The sequence below is a fragment of the Miniopterus schreibersii genome (assembly GCF_964146895.1).
Source record: "Miniopterus schreibersii genome assembly, chromosome: 16".
In the NCBI taxonomy this organism is placed as follows: Eukaryota; Metazoa; Chordata; class Mammalia; order Chiroptera; family Miniopteridae; genus Miniopterus; species Miniopterus schreibersii.
In genome coordinates, this window is record NC_138116.1 from 23,420,849 (window position 1) to 23,436,540 (window position 15,692).

Sequence of the window (15,692 nt, forward strand, 5' to 3'; positions counted from 1 at the left end):
GGGCTCCGTCCCCAGTTGGCGTGCGGGAGGCAGCTGATCAATGTAGACTCTCATCACTGATGTTTCTCTCCCTTCCTCTCTCTGAAATCAATAAAGATATATTTTAAAAAGAAAAGAAAAGAAAAAGATGCTCACATTCTTATTTCCTGAGATCTTCCCCAACAAATCCTCCTCCTCATACTTCTATCTCAGCCTTGGGCCCTCTTCCAGGTCAGAGAAAGAAGTGCGCCTCCTCTGACTGTTAGCCTCCCACTGCCTGTTGTGGTCCACCGTTTCCTGACCTGTGAACACCCACACTCCTGCCAGACTAAGCTCTGTGAGGACCGGCCCCCAGTCTAGCCTGTTCACACTTGATCCCAGTACCTAGCACTGTTCTTGGCGTTCAGTGGACACTCAATAAACGGCTGTTGAATCAACGAATCTCATCCCTTCCCCAGTTTCTTCAGTCTTTTCTTCCTTGATTCTACCCCATTACAAATATGATGATCTCTCACTTAGAAATTTTTCATTTGCCCCTTAAGACCGCAGTCTCTGAAGCCAACCTAACTGGTTTTATTTTTTTTAATTCTCACCTGAGGATATTTTTTCAGAGAGAGTGGAAGGGAGAGAGAGAGAGAGAAATATCAATGTGAGAGAGACACTTTGATTGGTTGCCTCCCACACCGGGGATCGAGCCTAAAACTGAGGTACGTGCCCTTGTCTGGAATCGAACCCAGGACCCTTCAGTCCATGGGCTGGCACTCTAACCACTGAACCAAACCGGCTAGGGCCAACCTGCCTGATTTTAAACCCTGGTTCCTACAATTGTGTGGCCCTGAGCAAATTAGCCATTTTAAAGTTGTCACCTAAGCCCCATTGCCTTATCTATAAAATGAGAATGATAGATAGCAAAGCTTCCTCATAAGAATATTTACCTGCAAGAATCAAACTAGATAATCCATAAATTAATATAGTAAAAACTTAGCACACTGCTTGGCATATGCTGAGTGCTCAATACATGTTCATTATTGTTAATATTATCACCAACCTTTTCAGAACCCCAGTTCCCCAGAACCATCTTGATTCACCCCCACCTCATGCCTGCGTCTCTGCTAAACCTCCTTTAAAGGGCCTTTACATATTAAAAAGGAAAGAAGGAAAGTGGGTTCAGGAAACTTTTTAAAATCACACTAAATTCGTTATTGAGAGACAACCTTTATTAATAACATTTTGGTGTCTCTTCCCAGGGTTTTTAAATGCATTTTTATGCATTAATAAATATCCTTATGAATTAAAAGTTTTTAAATCAACAGAATAGGGATCCAACATTATGTATAGTTTCATATTTTGCTTTTTTGCCTTATTGTGAGCATTTTTCCATGTTGTTAAATGTTCTTCATTAATGTCTTTTAATTGCTACATGATATTTTATATTTATTTAGCTATTCATCTGTGGTTGGACATTTTCTTTTTTTTATTATAAACAATGCTGCAGCCCGGCCTGCGTGGCTCGGTGCCTGAGCGTCAACCTAGGATCCAGGAGATCGCGGTTCAATCCCCAGTCAGGGCACGTGCCCAGATTTTGGGCTCAATTCTCAGTAGGGAGCGTGCAGGAGGCAGTCAATCAATGACTCTCTCATTATTGATGTTTCTATCTCTCTCTCTCCCTCTCTCTGAAATCAATAAAGATATATTTAGAAAATAAATAAAAAATAAACAAAGCTACAATAATAAGAATTCTTGAACATGAACTTTTGACCAGGACTTTTTTTTGTCGCTCAATCTCAGTGGTCATTTTCATTCCTCATCTTTTTAAAAAAAAATTTTAAATATGTTTTTATTGATTTTAGAGAGAGAGGAAGGGAGAGGGAGAGAGAAACATCGAAATGGGAGAGAAACATCCCCGCACGCACCCTGACAAGGAACCGAGCCCATAACTTGTGCCCTGACCAGGAATCGAACCATGATCTCCTGGGTCCTAGGTCAATGCTCAATCGCTGAGCCACACCTGGATGGGCAATAAAATCATATTTTTTTAAAAAATAAATAAGACTGTCCTCCAACATTCTCTGTCCTCCCTTCTTTTTGTTTTTATCCATAACATTTATCACTGATATAATGTATATTTTACTTATTTTGCTTATTGCTTGGCTTGTCCCTAGAGTGTAAATTCCACAAGGAAGTTTTGTCTGTTTTGTTCGCTTCCATATCTCCAGAGCCTAGAACTGGGCCTGGCAATAAGCGGGGCCTGGCAGACGGTAGATGCTAATCGCTGAGAGTGAGCAGGCAAGTGAGCAGTGAGCGAGGGGCCTTCTGGTAGCCATTTCCTTGCAGCTCAGTTTCATCCCTCCTCCCCCTTTCTGTCTGACATTTCCCAATCCTGGTCCTGACCCTGCTTATCTCTGACCAGTCTTCTGTTTCTTCTCTGCATTGTCTCCTGATCCCTGACCAGATAGCCTCGAAGATTACATTTTTAAGGCTCTTTTCCTCAGAAAGCTCTTCCATCCTCTTGGCTTCAACTATCTCCACATGCTGTTCTAACCCAGAGTCTTATCCACCAAGTCCTGTCTCTGACCTCATGTGCATTCAATAGCCTTGGGTTTGACTTACTTTGGCCCATTAGTTAACCTTAATGAACCTCAGGTTGCTCATCTATAAAGTGGATTTTATCAAAATAGAAAACATGCAACAAAGCATTTATGTGCCAGGTACCACTTCCAAACAAAATTAAATACAGGTGCCTGGCCAGGTGGCTCAGTTGGTTGGAGCGGTGTCCTGTACACCAAAAGGTTGTGGGTTCAATTCCCAGTCAGGGCACATACCTAGGTTGTGGGTTCGATCCCCAGTCCAGGCAGGTACAAGAGGCAACCGATCGATGTTTCTCTCTCTCTTTCTCCCCCTTCCTCTCTCTCTAAAATCAATAAAAACTTATCCTAGGATGATTAAAAAAAGTAAAAACAGGTGGAAACTACTATTATGCCCATTTTACAGGTGAGGAAACCAGGGCACAGAGAGTTTAAAAACTTGCAGTAGTAAAAGGAGCTGATGTACAAACCCCAGAGGTTTGGCCCCAGAGTTTGTGCTCTTAACTGTCATGCTAAACTGCCTCCTAATACTCCCGAGATGAACATAGATAGCATGAGGTTTTATCATGAGGTTTTACAGGGTGGTGAGGTTCTAAACTCAGCAAGTAGGGCGGAAGAATGTATGTAGTCAAAATTAACTTTAAATCATGAACTTACCCCAAAAGTATCCAGAATTTACAGTCTCTCAATGAGCTCAATATAGATTGGATTGCAAGTTTTTTCAGTTGAGCACCAGATGGACAGTGAATTGCATTTATTTTTAGATATGTTTTTATTGATTTTAGAGAAGAAGAGAGAGAAAGCAAGAGAGAAACATCTGATGTGAGAGAGAGACATCCATCAGCTGCCTCCTGCACACCCCTATCGAGGATTGATCCCAAAACCAGGGCATGTGCCCTGACCGGGAATCAAACCAGCGATCTTTTGGTGCACAGGACGATGCTGAACCAACTGAGCCACACTGACCAGGGCATGGCTTACATTTAGAGACCATGTTGTTATCTTGTATAAATAAATAGCCTGTATAGTTGAATTCAAGTTAAGTGACTACAATTGGCCTGTGTTACCCTTAAGAGAGTGCTGTAGAGACAAGTTTCAGTTGGGAGTTGGAGACAGGGGACAGTTTTGTGATAGTTAAATGAGATAGAATCCAACTTTGCCTGGCATTTAGGCCTGGCTCTCTTTCCTTGCCCTCTAGATCAATGGCATTATACCAAACTCTGGGGCACCCGGGTCTGCAACCTGACATCATCTCTCCGCTTCATTCCCTCTGTCTCCTTAATACAAACATCCACAGAGTCTGGGAGCTTTTCCTCGTGAAATGTACTCATCCGCATGTGCTCCTTTGTTGCCTCCTGCTAGAGGCCCAGGTCAGCTCCTGTCACATGGGTAGGAACTAGAGTCACAGAGCCTGGGTTTGTTTCCCCTCACGCTACAGTTCCTGCCCCAGCTCATCCTGGCAACATTGTCAGGATCTCTTTTAAACACCACATCCATCACCTCACTCCCCCTTTCAGAAATCTTCACTAGTTCCCCATTTCCTGCTGATATCACATCTAAACTCCCCTGCTTGAATTTTTCTTTAAAATACTCTATTTATAAAGCTATTCTTTATTTTTATTAAGCTATTTTTATTTATTTTTATATATATATATTTTTTAATCCTCACCAGAAGATTTTTTTTTTCCATTTCTTTTTCAAGGAGGGAGGAAGGGAGAGAGAGAGGGAGAGAGAGAGGGAGAGAGAGAGAGAGACAGACATCTATGTGAAAGAGACATGTCAATTGGTGGACTCCCACACGTGCCCAGACTGGGGCCAAGCCTGCAACCGAGGTACGTGCCTTTGGCTAGAATTGAACCCGGAATCCTTCAGAGTGCAGGCCAACACTCTAACCACTGAGCAAACCGGCTACGGTCTAAGCTATTTATTAAATAGCATTGCCAATTACTAGATTCTCAATTATGTATAATTGGATCAAGATTTAAAGCAGAAGTAAAAAGAGGATGGACTGAATCCAGCCCACTAATGTATTTTATTTTTCATATATTTTTTACAACAAGCCATCTTTTTCAAATAAAAATCCAGATTTCTGATTTCCCTTAAAAATGGGGAGATACAGGATACTGGAACCACATTACCATGTGAAAAAACTTGGTTAGAGCTAAAAAGAGGTTGCCACTTTACTTTTTTTTAAATTTTTTTAAATATATCTTTATTGATTTCAGAGAGAGGAGGGGAGAGGGAGAGAGATAGAAACATCAATGATGAGAGTCATTGATCGGCTGCCTCCTGCACGTCCCCGACTGGGGATTGAGCCTGCAACCTGGGCATGTGCCCTGACCGGAATTGAACCTCGAACTCCTGGATTCTAGGTTGATGCTCAACTGCTGAGCCATGCCAGCCGGGCGAGGTTGCCACTTTAGAGGGGATATGCTCTCTCCAGTTTGTCAGAGCCCCCACCACTCCCTGTCATACTATACTGGCTCCCTTGACTCATTGATGTCATCTAACTGGCACTGAGTTTACAACCCCTTGTTTACAGAAATATAAACAATGAGGTACCTTTCTCACTTTTCATAAACCTGCATTATTCAAGCCCTGGTTTTCCTGCTTAAAATAAGAGTGAACTCACTGAATGTCTTTAATGCCCTCTGTAATATGCTTCCGTCCTATTATTCATTCACTTCATTCATTCATTCAACACATATTTGCCGAATGCCTGTTTTGTACCAGGAACTCTGCTGAGCATCGGAGATACAGAGAAGGCCAGGACAGAGTCCTGTCACCCCAAGTGAGCTTACACTTAGACTCTGGCTGACCTTATTTTCAGGCTTCCCAACCACAGGGTGAACTATGCCAGCTAACATCTGCTCCAACCCACAAACAAAGGTGCATTTATTCATATCCCTGGTGTCATTCCCCTGCCTGGGTTGTCAGCCCTCTCTCTGGACCTGCTCCAAATTACACTCAGCCTGAAAGGCTGCTTGGAACAATGAAAAGAGTGGCAGTCAAGGGACAAGCTGGGAGATGTGGGGTAAATTACTCCCCAACTCTGGGCTTGATTTCTTCACTGTAAAGCAGAAATTAGCAGTGTGGAGTCAGACTGCCTAGGGCTGAATTACTTCAGGCAAGTCACTGACCTCTCTGAGCTTCAGGTTTCCTCATCTGTAAAATAAGGATATAAGGACAAGAGCGTTGCTGGAAGAACTGAGTGATATAATCTGTATAAATGGCTTAGCACAGGTGCCCTGCCTCTCAGGAGCACGCCTGTGCTTTCCCTTCCTCCTCTCCTTCCCTCTGGGCGAGTTACCTTCGCCTTTCTCTCCTAAGCTCCAACGACCCTTCTTCTGCCTCTGTAACTTGTTTCCTGAGCCTATGCAGCCCCCTGGCTCACTTCTACTACCTCTGGAACTTTCTAAATAAACTTTCTCTTATCATTTGAAAAAATAAATGGCGTGGCACAATGCCTGACATGTTAATGCTTAATATGTGTGAGCTAATAGTATTATGACATTTTGCAACTCTCAGCACCCATTCCTCCTGGGGGTCTCCCTAGCTGTGTTAACCTCTTTGCGACTGTCCCTCCTCCAAACTCCTGCTGTCCTTCACAGTCAGTCATGTGATTGTGCACAGTCTTGGGTTCTGTTTTGTAACAAGCCTGAGGGCTAAACCCTGGTCTTTCACTGCCTTGTGTCCGTACCCAGCACCTCACAGCAGGAGCTCAATCAGTGTTTGTTAAACTCTAGGTCTCAATAATAAACCAGCCATAGCTGCTGCAAAGGTTCCAGCCCTTCAGAGTGTCTGAGGCCACCAAATCTTGAGTAGAGGGGACCAGGACCAGCCCAAGGCCCAGTAAAGGGGTTGGGCTGTTATTGGGCTGAGCATCAATTCTGCTCCTGGATAGTCCAGAGTAGGAACCCCCTTCCCCTGGGATCATTCATTGTCTGGAAAGGCCAGTGGATATCTGGTTGTTCCCCTCTGCTCTAATAGGCACTCTTCAGAGGGAACCTATTCCACACCCTTCTGGAGGAGCAGGCTGTACTAAAGATGAGGCTGCAAGAACTGCAGCAGCTGAAAAGGGAGCTCAGGAACTCCCCCCAAGTAGAGGTAAGCTGGGAGAATGGGTGTGGCTTGGTAGAAAGAGCTGGAGAGTTCTTAGTTTCACTCCTGGCTCTGCCACTTCCTTGCTGTGTGACCTAGAGTATGTTACTTGAACTCTCTGAATCTGTTTTCTCATCTGTAAAGTAAAGCTACTTCTCTCACAGGCTTGTGTGAGGACAAACTAAGATCTTGTATGTAAAGTGCCAGAACAGGCTTGACCTGCTTTCATCCAATCATTTATTCAGCTCTTCTTCCAATAATAAATGTATTCATCCCTTGCATGCAGTGTTAATCACATGGAACTGGGGACATTTTCCTCCTAGGAGGGAGTGGGGAGCTCTCCCACCCTTGAAGGCTACATCAGCCTCCTCTCCCCATCTCCAGGTCCCATTTCCAGTGCCTGAAGTCCCTGTAGTGTTCCGAGGACACACTCAGCAGAGCATGGAAATGCCCAAGTCTTTGGTTTCCAACCTGCAGATCTGTTACCCTCTACCCGGAGGCTCTGCTCTAATCACCTTTGATGACCCCAAAGGTGAGCTCTCTGGGAAACCTTGGGAGGGAGGCTGGGAGGCTTCCCAGTACTGATCCTGCTCTCCCCACCCAGTGGCCAAGCAGGTGCTACAACAAAAGGAGCATGAGATTGACATGGAAGAGTGCCGGCTGCGGGTGCAGGTCCAACCCTTGGAGCTACCTGTAGTGACAACCATCCAGGTGATAGAATAGCAGCGTCTTTGGGACATGCAGGGGGTGCCATGCACCTGGGCACTAGGGAGTTGGACTGTGCCTGGAACCACTCCTTATCTACCCCTAGGTGTCCAGCCAAATGAGTAGCCACAGAGTGCTGGTCAGTGGGTTTCCTGCTGGGCTAAAGCTGAGTGAGGAGGAGCTGCTGGACAAGCTGGAGATCTTCTTTGGCAAGAGCAAGAACGGGGGTGGTGATGTGGAGACACGGGAGCTGCTGCATGGGGGTGTCATGCTGGGCTTTGCTAAGGATGAAGGTAAGGGCCCTACCAGGGAGATTAGGGCAGATACATCAGGCCCCGGAGGAGAAAAGCTCTTGATGCTAAAGGTCTACCCCTTCCTGTCCCTGCAGTGGCACAGAACCTGTGCCGGATTGGCCAGTTCACAGTGCCATTGGGTGGACAGCAGTTCCCTCTGAAAGTCTCTCCCTATATGAGCGGAGAGATTCAGAAGGCAGAGGTAAGTAAAAAGGTGGAGAATGGGGGCTGGGCCAGGTAGCCTGCCTGCCTGCCAGAAGCTTGCCCAAGAAAGGATACAAACCCACAAATCCCAGTGACCTACCCACTACCAGCCTCTTGCCCCTCCCATACTCCCATGGGTACTACCTGCTCTAACCTCTGCCCCCAGCCCCTGACTCTCATGAGCCCTTGCTCATCTCTGGACTTCTTTTCCAGATCAAGTCCCAGCCAGTGCCCCAGTCAGTGCTGGTGCTCAATATTCCCGATGTCCTGGATGGCCCGGAGCTGCAGGATGTCCTGCAGATCCACTTCCAGAAGCCCACCCGTGGGGGAGGGGAGGTGGAGGCCCTGACAGTCGTGCCGCCAGGAAAGCGAGGCCTGGCGGTCTTCACCACCCAGTCGAGCTAGGAGCCTGTCTCATCACCCTCCACCTCTCTGCCAAGGTTCTCAAAGTGGGCTGGGGTTGGGTGCATGCGGATGAGCGACATCATGGTAGTCAACAGAGGGCAGGCCTCTGACTTGTGAAACACTGCCCCAGAACAGTAAAAGTGCCTGCATGGCGTGATCTTCTTCCTCATTTCATTTCATGAAAGGAAACTTGATTTGGGTCTTGAAGGAGGCCGGGGACAGGGCAGAAACCCTAACCTTCCATTATCAGCACTAGCCTTTCACCAGCTCACCTTCCCTCAGCTCTCAGAGGCAATATCCAGGACCCAGGGTTTGGCTTTTTATTGACACAAACACAAAGGCAGCTTCGGTAATGGGGTGGGGTACACAAAAGCAGAAGTCGCACTTCACACCGTTTAGGCCTCATTTGGACAATGAAGAGGCTGAGCCCCTCCCTGCCACCTCCCACTGGCAATGGCTGGGGCAATAACCCTTCCTAATTCCAGCTCAGAGAGCAGAGGGAGTTACACCCCTACCCCAGGAAGTCCCTACTTTGGTTCCAGGGGCCCAGGTCCTAACCCGCGCCACCCTCCCTGCCCCTTTTTACTCCCCTGCTCCATCTCCCCACCCATGTAAACAAAGTTTGGGGCTGAATTTGAAATGATGCCTCCCTGCTCTGAGAGGGCAGGGGGCAGGGGCCCTCCCATGACAGCACGGGGATGTGCTTTAATTTTTACTTTGGTCCCAGAATAAGGAATAAACAGCATTGCCTCCCGGAGCTCTGGCTGGTAAATGCCACACTTATCTGCAAGGCTGAGAAAACTTCCCCACCTCTTTTTCCTCAAGCACTGATAGAGAAATGGGAGCCCAGAGAGAGACAGGACATGGCACGGAACCCAGGAGGCTCGGGGCTGCCCCCACCCCCCACACTGGCACACACACAGATTTTTGGCAGTGTTGTGGGACTGGGGAGCAGCAAAATCCCAGCTCCACCAGAACAAGGAAGGCACTGGGGAGTACAGGGGTAGAAAAGGAGGTGCGAGACAGGGACCCCCACCCCCATACACAAGCACAGGTTTTCCATTGCTAAGGCACTGAGAACAGATCCAGAGAACTCAGTGAAGGAAAGGGGGTGCTCTGTGTCCCTCCCACAGGGTTGTGACCTAGGGGAGCAGGTGTGATTCCTGCCCTTGTTGTAAGAAGCAACCTTGGTTAAGAGTGGCAGAAAACCTGGAGGTGGACGAAGCCCAGTTGTGCTTAAGAAGTTGGGGACGAGAAGACAAGGCCATGCAACAAGGCAAAGAATTCAGAGGTGGGCGCTGGTCGGCCCAGGTTGAAGGGACACTAGGGCGAAACAGGGACATGCTGGACTCACACAGATTGGCCCCATATCCTGAGCTGACATTTCAATTCTTTGGGGAAGGTAGTGGGGCAGGGGCAGGAGGGGAGATGAGGCAGAGGCGGAAGCACGTAGAACAGAACGGGAAGGGATTGGCTAGCCTTGGCACAAAAGCAGCACAGCAGGCCCGGGGAAAGGGTGGGGGCAGGAAGCAGCCGGTCTCCCTCTGTCCCTCCCTGTCCCCTTGGCAGGGCCCAGACATCCAAGTGGTCACTTCCCAACCTCTTCAGAGGGCAGGAAGGAGGGAGGGGGCAGCCCTGGCTAAAGAGAAAGAACAGGGCATGGGGGAGGTCATCACCACAGACCTTTGGGGGAGAGAGGGCAGAGCATTACGACAAAGGATGAAATGCGAGGGTACGGGGCAGTCACGTGGCTTCCCAGCTTCTCTCTTCCCGGGTCCTGGGGGTCTCCCAGCCCCCGTCCTAGTTCTCCTTCTCTGGCCCAGGCACCAGGAGCACTTTGCCCACATTCTTCTTCTCCTGCATCTGCCTCATGGCATCCACCACCTGAAGAGGAAGGCAAGACTCTGCTCCCAGTGCCATCCAGCCCCTCCAGAGACTCAGCCTACAGGAGGCGGCTCCCCTCCTCCCAGGAATCCTACCCCCGTGACCCCAAGCTTCCAGGGTCCTACCCAGGCCCTCCCTGCAGAGCCAGCACACTCACCTTCTCGAAGGGCCACACAGAGTCAATGTGAGGTTTGATGTGGCCCTGATTGTACAGAGTCACGAGGTGGGTCACCACCCTATTGAGCAGCTCCACCTCACCATCCAGGTAGCCCAGGTGGTAGCCACACACAGCTCGGTTGGCCGACAGCAGCTGCAGAGCTGTCACGCTGAACTGATTCCACCATGTGCGTGCCATGGCCACCAGGCTCCGCTTGGGGCCTGTCACTAGGCTGGCCATTCCTGAGAGACAAGGAGACACAGCCTGTGAACCCAGGTGCCAGGCACATCCCTAGGTGTCTGGATCCATGTTCATCTGCCCACTGTGGGCCCCTTATAATTATCCACAGCAGTGCCAGGAAGTGACAGGGTAATCCCCCATCTGCAGGCCACCAGGTCCAAAAAGGCTCCTTCTAACTCAAAAATTGTTCTAATCTTTATGTTTTATTTTTATCTGAAATGGTTTTTTAATTTTAATTTTTCAATTACAGTTTACATTCAATATTATTTTATATTAGTTTAAGGTATATAAAGTAGTTTTTAAAATGAAAATGCAGCTACCCCAAGAAGCCCAGGAAGGTAGGACAGAAGAAGGCAGACTGGTTGATTTTGCATCAGGAATAATCCCCAATCAGGAGCACAGAAAGAGCACAAAATTTACTATGATTCACATGAAAGGTTGTGAAAGAAAATGACAGTAGCTGCGCCCAGGAGGCAGCAATCTGAATGAACATTCTAATTCTGGCACTCTTCCTAGAGCACCTGGGTCCCTGCCTTCACTCAAAAGCCCTGGGCCCCTATATCCCACTCTGCTTCCCCTTTCCCTCTCCATTCCAGCCAACTGACTCACCATAAGTGATCACTTTGCCCATGGGTTTAAGGAGGTTGTAGCCCTTGGCAGTATCTGATCCACCCAGAGGGTCCATGACGATGTCCACGCCTGTCACAGAATGAGGGGAGCCAGGAACAGCGTTAGAATCACCAGTCTGGAGACCTGCCTCTCTGTCCCATGCCACCCCATACACTACCCTACCTTTGGGGGAGATCTTCTTGATCTCATCCACGTAGTCAGTCGTGTGGTAGTCAATGGGGTATGTGACCCCGTTCTCCTTCAGCACGTTGTGCTTACTGGCCGAGGCCGTTCCGAACACCGTCACATTCTCCACTGTGCGGCACAGCTGCAAGGCAGCTATACCCACACCCCCTGCAGCAAGACACCTTCATAAGGAGGGGATATAGAGTCACCCAGCCACCACTTCATTCTTGCCTCTCAAAGACCGATCCCATCACTTTCATTTTGCCTGGGCTCTTTTGGAGGCTTTCTGCCCCCCTCTCATGTCCAATTTCTGTGATTGAGAATTGTGCGAAGGGTGGCTGGCAAGGAAGGGGTGCTGGGAGAGGGCATGTTGCTATGGATAGCACACCAGGCTGGATCTGGTGCCTGAATGTTGCCACGGCAACAATACTACCAAGGCCTTGGGCGCCATAGGCCAAGGCAGCCTGGTGTTACCATGACAACAGTCCAGCCGTGCTGCAGAGAAGGGGCCTAGGAGGGAATCTGGGTAAGGTAAGGAGGGAGGGTAAAGGAAAGGGGCCTGTCACCTGCAGCCATGTGTACCAAAACGCTGTTCCCAGGCCGTAGGTTGCCAAAATCAAAGAGGACCATGTATGCTGTGATGTAATTGACCAGCAAAGCAGCGGCGTCCTCAAAAGTCATGGCCTCAGGCATCAGGAAGGTCTGGGCTGAGGGCACAGTCACCTCCTCCTGCCACATGCCCGAACGGATCAATACCATCACCCGGTCCCCTACCTTGAAGAATGGAAGAAGAGTATGATTCAGTCATTCATTCATCCTTTGGCAATTTATGACCTTCTGTTACGTACAAGGCTCTCTTCCTGGTAATGAAGTAGCAGCAGAAGGAGCAGCAGTAGTTATGGTAATAATAATAATAATAATAATGTCATAAAAAACAGTAACAACTTACCTTTATTGAGTACTTCCCAAGGTCCAGGACCTACTGTAAGTGCTTTATATGTAAACAATTAACCCTTAGGCCAGCTCTTTGAGGTAGATACTATCCTTATCTCCATTTTACAGATATTAGACTTCACTATTATTTAAGGTTCCTGATGCAAGAAGCTTACAGTTAGGGCAGCATAAAGTATTGTTGAACAGATCAAACTGCTTCTGTTAAACAAAACAAAACAGGCTCCACTGTTTACTGATGAGACATTGGGCAAACAGAAAATTACTTAACCTTTTTGAGCTCCAGTTTTCCTATCAGTAAAATAGGGCAGTTATGAGGATTAAGTGACAAAGTATTTAGTCATTTTTTTAGCCAAATGTTGGCCACCTAGTAGACACTTAGTACTGTTAGCGAATAATAATAATGACAATAACAGTAACTAGGAGGGGAGGTCACCATTCCAGTAACTGAAGGAAGAGGGAGTATGTGATAAGGTCCATACCACAGCACAGGTAAAGATCTCTGAGCAGTTAGGGCTGGGTGTGTACCCTCAGGAAAAGTATCTGAGCCAGCACTGGGGGCCCAGAAGACACTTTCACCCAGAGATGGGGGGGGGGCGTGATGGGCAAGGAGAGCCACACAATCCCTCCCACCAGCAAAAGGCATTTTCCTCACTCTCAGTCACCTGTAGGAGAGCCTCCTTTCAGGAACGAAAGGGAGCAAACAAAACAGAACCCTTCTCTCCCGCTTAGGGCAGGGAAAAGGGGGCATTCTCAGGAGAAAGGAAGGCCTCTCCTCACTCTCTGAAGAGCGTGAAGAGGGAGGTGTGGGTGCTGCTCAGGGATAATCCAGGTCTGTCTTGGTCCCTGCCAGGAATGCTGGGAATGCTGTATATTAATGAGATTTGGAATCCATGGGGAAGGGGGATGGGACTCTGCCACACACCCTTTTTCGTGTCCTCAAGGCCCCACATTTCATCGACAAGGAGAATTGAGGGCAGGCTAGGATCTTTCCCTGCAAGCACTGATCTGAGATGAAGTGTGGGGAATGAAAGCATTCCACCCCAGAACTCAGGATTGGCAGACTCGGCAATCACCCTGGAGGACTAAGAAAAGTGCAGTGGTCACTCTGGGTGGTGACCAGGCCCAGATCTGGCCTAGAACAAGGCTCATCACTTACCCACACTAATGCCTACCTCTCAGCCCATCACAGAGCAGGGTCAACCCTGATATCAGGAGGCAGGGAGGGCTCTCCCCACAGAATCCAGCCTCTTACAATCAGATTCTTGCCCTGGACAGGATATCCTGTATTTACCAAGTGGAAAGTGTTGGAAGGAGAGGTTAGGTGGGTGGCCTTCAGCAGCAGCATGAACTACAACTCCCCCCACTTAAAAAAAAGTAGATTTCTCAAGAGTGGGATTATTTAGAAGTCAGTGGAAAGGGTGGGGCCAGAGCTGAATCCAGGAAGAGGCCCTTTAAAGAGGATGTTTGCATGTACAAATAATCCAAGAATTCCAGCTCTGGGATGTAGGACTAGCAGGTCCAGCAAGAGAAAGGCTGCATCTAAGGAGATTCTCTTGCAGGGGCTTGATTTGAAAAGAAACCCCAAAACAAATGACAGGCAAAGACTCACCCCAAGTCTCCCAAAAAGTTGGTCATTTTGAACTCTCCGGTGTTCAGGGTTGTGGCCAAGATTAATGATAAATGTAGAGGAGAAACAGACCGGCAGAGCTGGGCCAACCTGCTCCCGGTGCCACACCCCCCACCCCAGTCCAAATAAGCACAGCCAGGGTTTCTGAGGGTCCTCCACAGGAAAGGCTTCCGCACGTTCCGCCCGCTGGGACGTTCCCAAGGGCAGCCACCGGGGTCGTAACCCGTAACCCGTAACCCAATGGCTGAGTCACTGGAGGAGGAGATATTGCAGTCACGGGAGACAGAGTCCAAAACAAAGATCCAGAGACCCAATCTCAACCCTGTATCTGAACCTCCCCCTGGCCCCCACCAAAATCAGACTAGGGCCGGTGGTGGGGGTGGGGGGTGGCAGGCTCCCTCTCTTCCATAAGATGGGCGTGTCTCGTCTCTAGGCCCTGTTCTGGGAGGGGCCGCCTCACACCCCCACACACCACGGGGCTGCATGTGACCAGGGCTCTGGCACAGCCTTGTGCCGCCGCCCAACTCCGACTACATAGCTCCTCAAGCTCCCTTGAGGAACGAGGCACCAACCGTCATTTGGGGTCACAGACCACAATTACCCGGGCAGTGTTTGATGGGCAGGGGTACAAGTGTGGTTTTACTGGGGATTGAGGGTCGGGGGAGCGCGGGGGGGGGGGGGTACGGTCATTGCGCGCATGCGCATGGTTGCCTTATTGTTTCCCCCCACACACCCACCACCACCACCGCTGCTTCTGGGGGGCGGCCACAATTACACATGGTTGGGAAGGGGGCGATAACTCCGTCTTCGCCCCCCACTCCCAAATATAAATCCAGTTTTCCAGGAGCCTCAGAGCCCAGGCTCCTTTCCTACATCTTCCATGCCCGTCTACCCAGGTCGGTGCCAGTTTGCCCCACCCTGCCACACCCCCGGCGCCCGCCCACTACTGCCCCACTACCCTCACAGCCCTGCCCTGGGCTGGTCCGTTTACCTTGCGGTCGTTGACTCCCTCGCCCACCGCGGTCACGACTCCCGCGCCCTCCATGCCCGGAATGACGGGCAGCTGCGGCAGGCGGTCGTAAAGCCCCTGCCGGGCCATAACGTCCGCGAAGTTGAGCCCACTGGCCCGGACGCGCAGCGTCAGCTGCCCGGGGCCGGGGGCCGGGGGCGCGGCCGGCCGGCTCTGCAGCTTCACCTTGTCGTAGCCGCCAAAGCCAGTGAGCACCAGAGAGCGCAGCCGCGGCTGCGAGGCGGCGGCCCCCTCGGAGGCCGCGGGTGCGGGGGCGTCGCCCGCTGCTGCGGCATTCGGGGGCGGCGAAGAGGCTTCCTCTACTGCCCCTGCCTCGGCCGCCGCCACCAAGGTGGCCACCTCGGCTACCTCTCTCTCGGCGGACATGGCTGGGACTCACGACGTGCGCACACAGCTGGACGAAGGGTGTACAGCTGCGAAGGGCGGAGCGCGAGTCCGGCTGAGCCGCCGCTGCGGACTCTGAGAAGGGGCGGGGCGCCTGCCCAGGGGCGGGCCCCTTAAAGAGCCAGGGCCACAGTGCGGGTGCTGCCGGGTTGTGAAAAGTGGGGACGAGGAATGTCTGCGTACAGACACACGCTAGGGCATTCTTGGAGTCATGCAGGTCGCGATTTAATTTACATAATAAACCTTACGCAAGTTAAAAAATATGTTAAGGGGCAGTTTGAAGGACGAACCCCAAACCTGCGCTGACATTTGGAGAGCTAGCCACCTGTGGACCAGAACCCAACCAAGT

General features: G+C 49.8%; 2 protein-coding genes across 4 annotated transcripts in view; one reads left to right on the top strand and one right to left on the bottom strand.

Annotated features, from left to right (window-relative positions):
- Window positions 1–9,028, top strand: part of IFI35 (interferon induced protein 35) — a 9,769-nt gene extending 741 nt beyond the window's left edge. The window contains exons 2-7 of the mRNA XM_081115608.1: window positions 6,555–6,671; window positions 7,050–7,197; window positions 7,270–7,376; window positions 7,477–7,663; window positions 7,759–7,865; window positions 8,081–9,028. Of these exons, the coding sequence (XP_080971734.1) occupies window positions 6,555–6,671; window positions 7,050–7,197; window positions 7,270–7,376; window positions 7,477–7,663; window positions 7,759–7,865; window positions 8,081–8,272 (858 nt within the window). The 3' untranslated portion in view covers window positions 8,273–9,028. The remainder of the gene's footprint in view (window positions 1–6,554; window positions 6,672–7,049; window positions 7,198–7,269; window positions 7,377–7,476; window positions 7,664–7,758; window positions 7,866–8,080) is intronic.
- Window positions 1–15,419, bottom strand: part of VAT1 (vesicle amine transport 1) — a 26,959-nt gene extending 11,540 nt beyond the window's left edge. The window contains exons 1-6 of one of the 3 annotated variants that reach the window (XM_081115606.1): window positions 14,921–15,419; window positions 11,915–12,122; window positions 11,346–11,516; window positions 11,163–11,252; window positions 10,314–10,555; window positions 8,579–10,156 (exon numbers count right to left, since the gene is read on the bottom strand). In XM_081115606.1, the coding sequence (XP_080971732.1) occupies window positions 10,073–10,156; window positions 10,314–10,555; window positions 11,163–11,252; window positions 11,346–11,516; window positions 11,915–12,122; window positions 14,921–15,325 (1,200 nt within the window). In that variant the 5' untranslated portion in view covers window positions 15,326–15,419 and the 3' untranslated portion in view covers window positions 8,579–10,072. Of the gene's footprint in view, window positions 1–8,578; window positions 10,157–10,313; window positions 10,556–11,162; window positions 11,253–11,345; window positions 11,517–11,914; window positions 12,123–14,920 lie in introns of those variants that run through there. The other 2 variants (XM_081115607.1, XM_081115605.1) reach the window with 2 other exon arrangements.
- Between the last annotated feature and the right edge of the window lie 273 nt (window positions 15,420–15,692).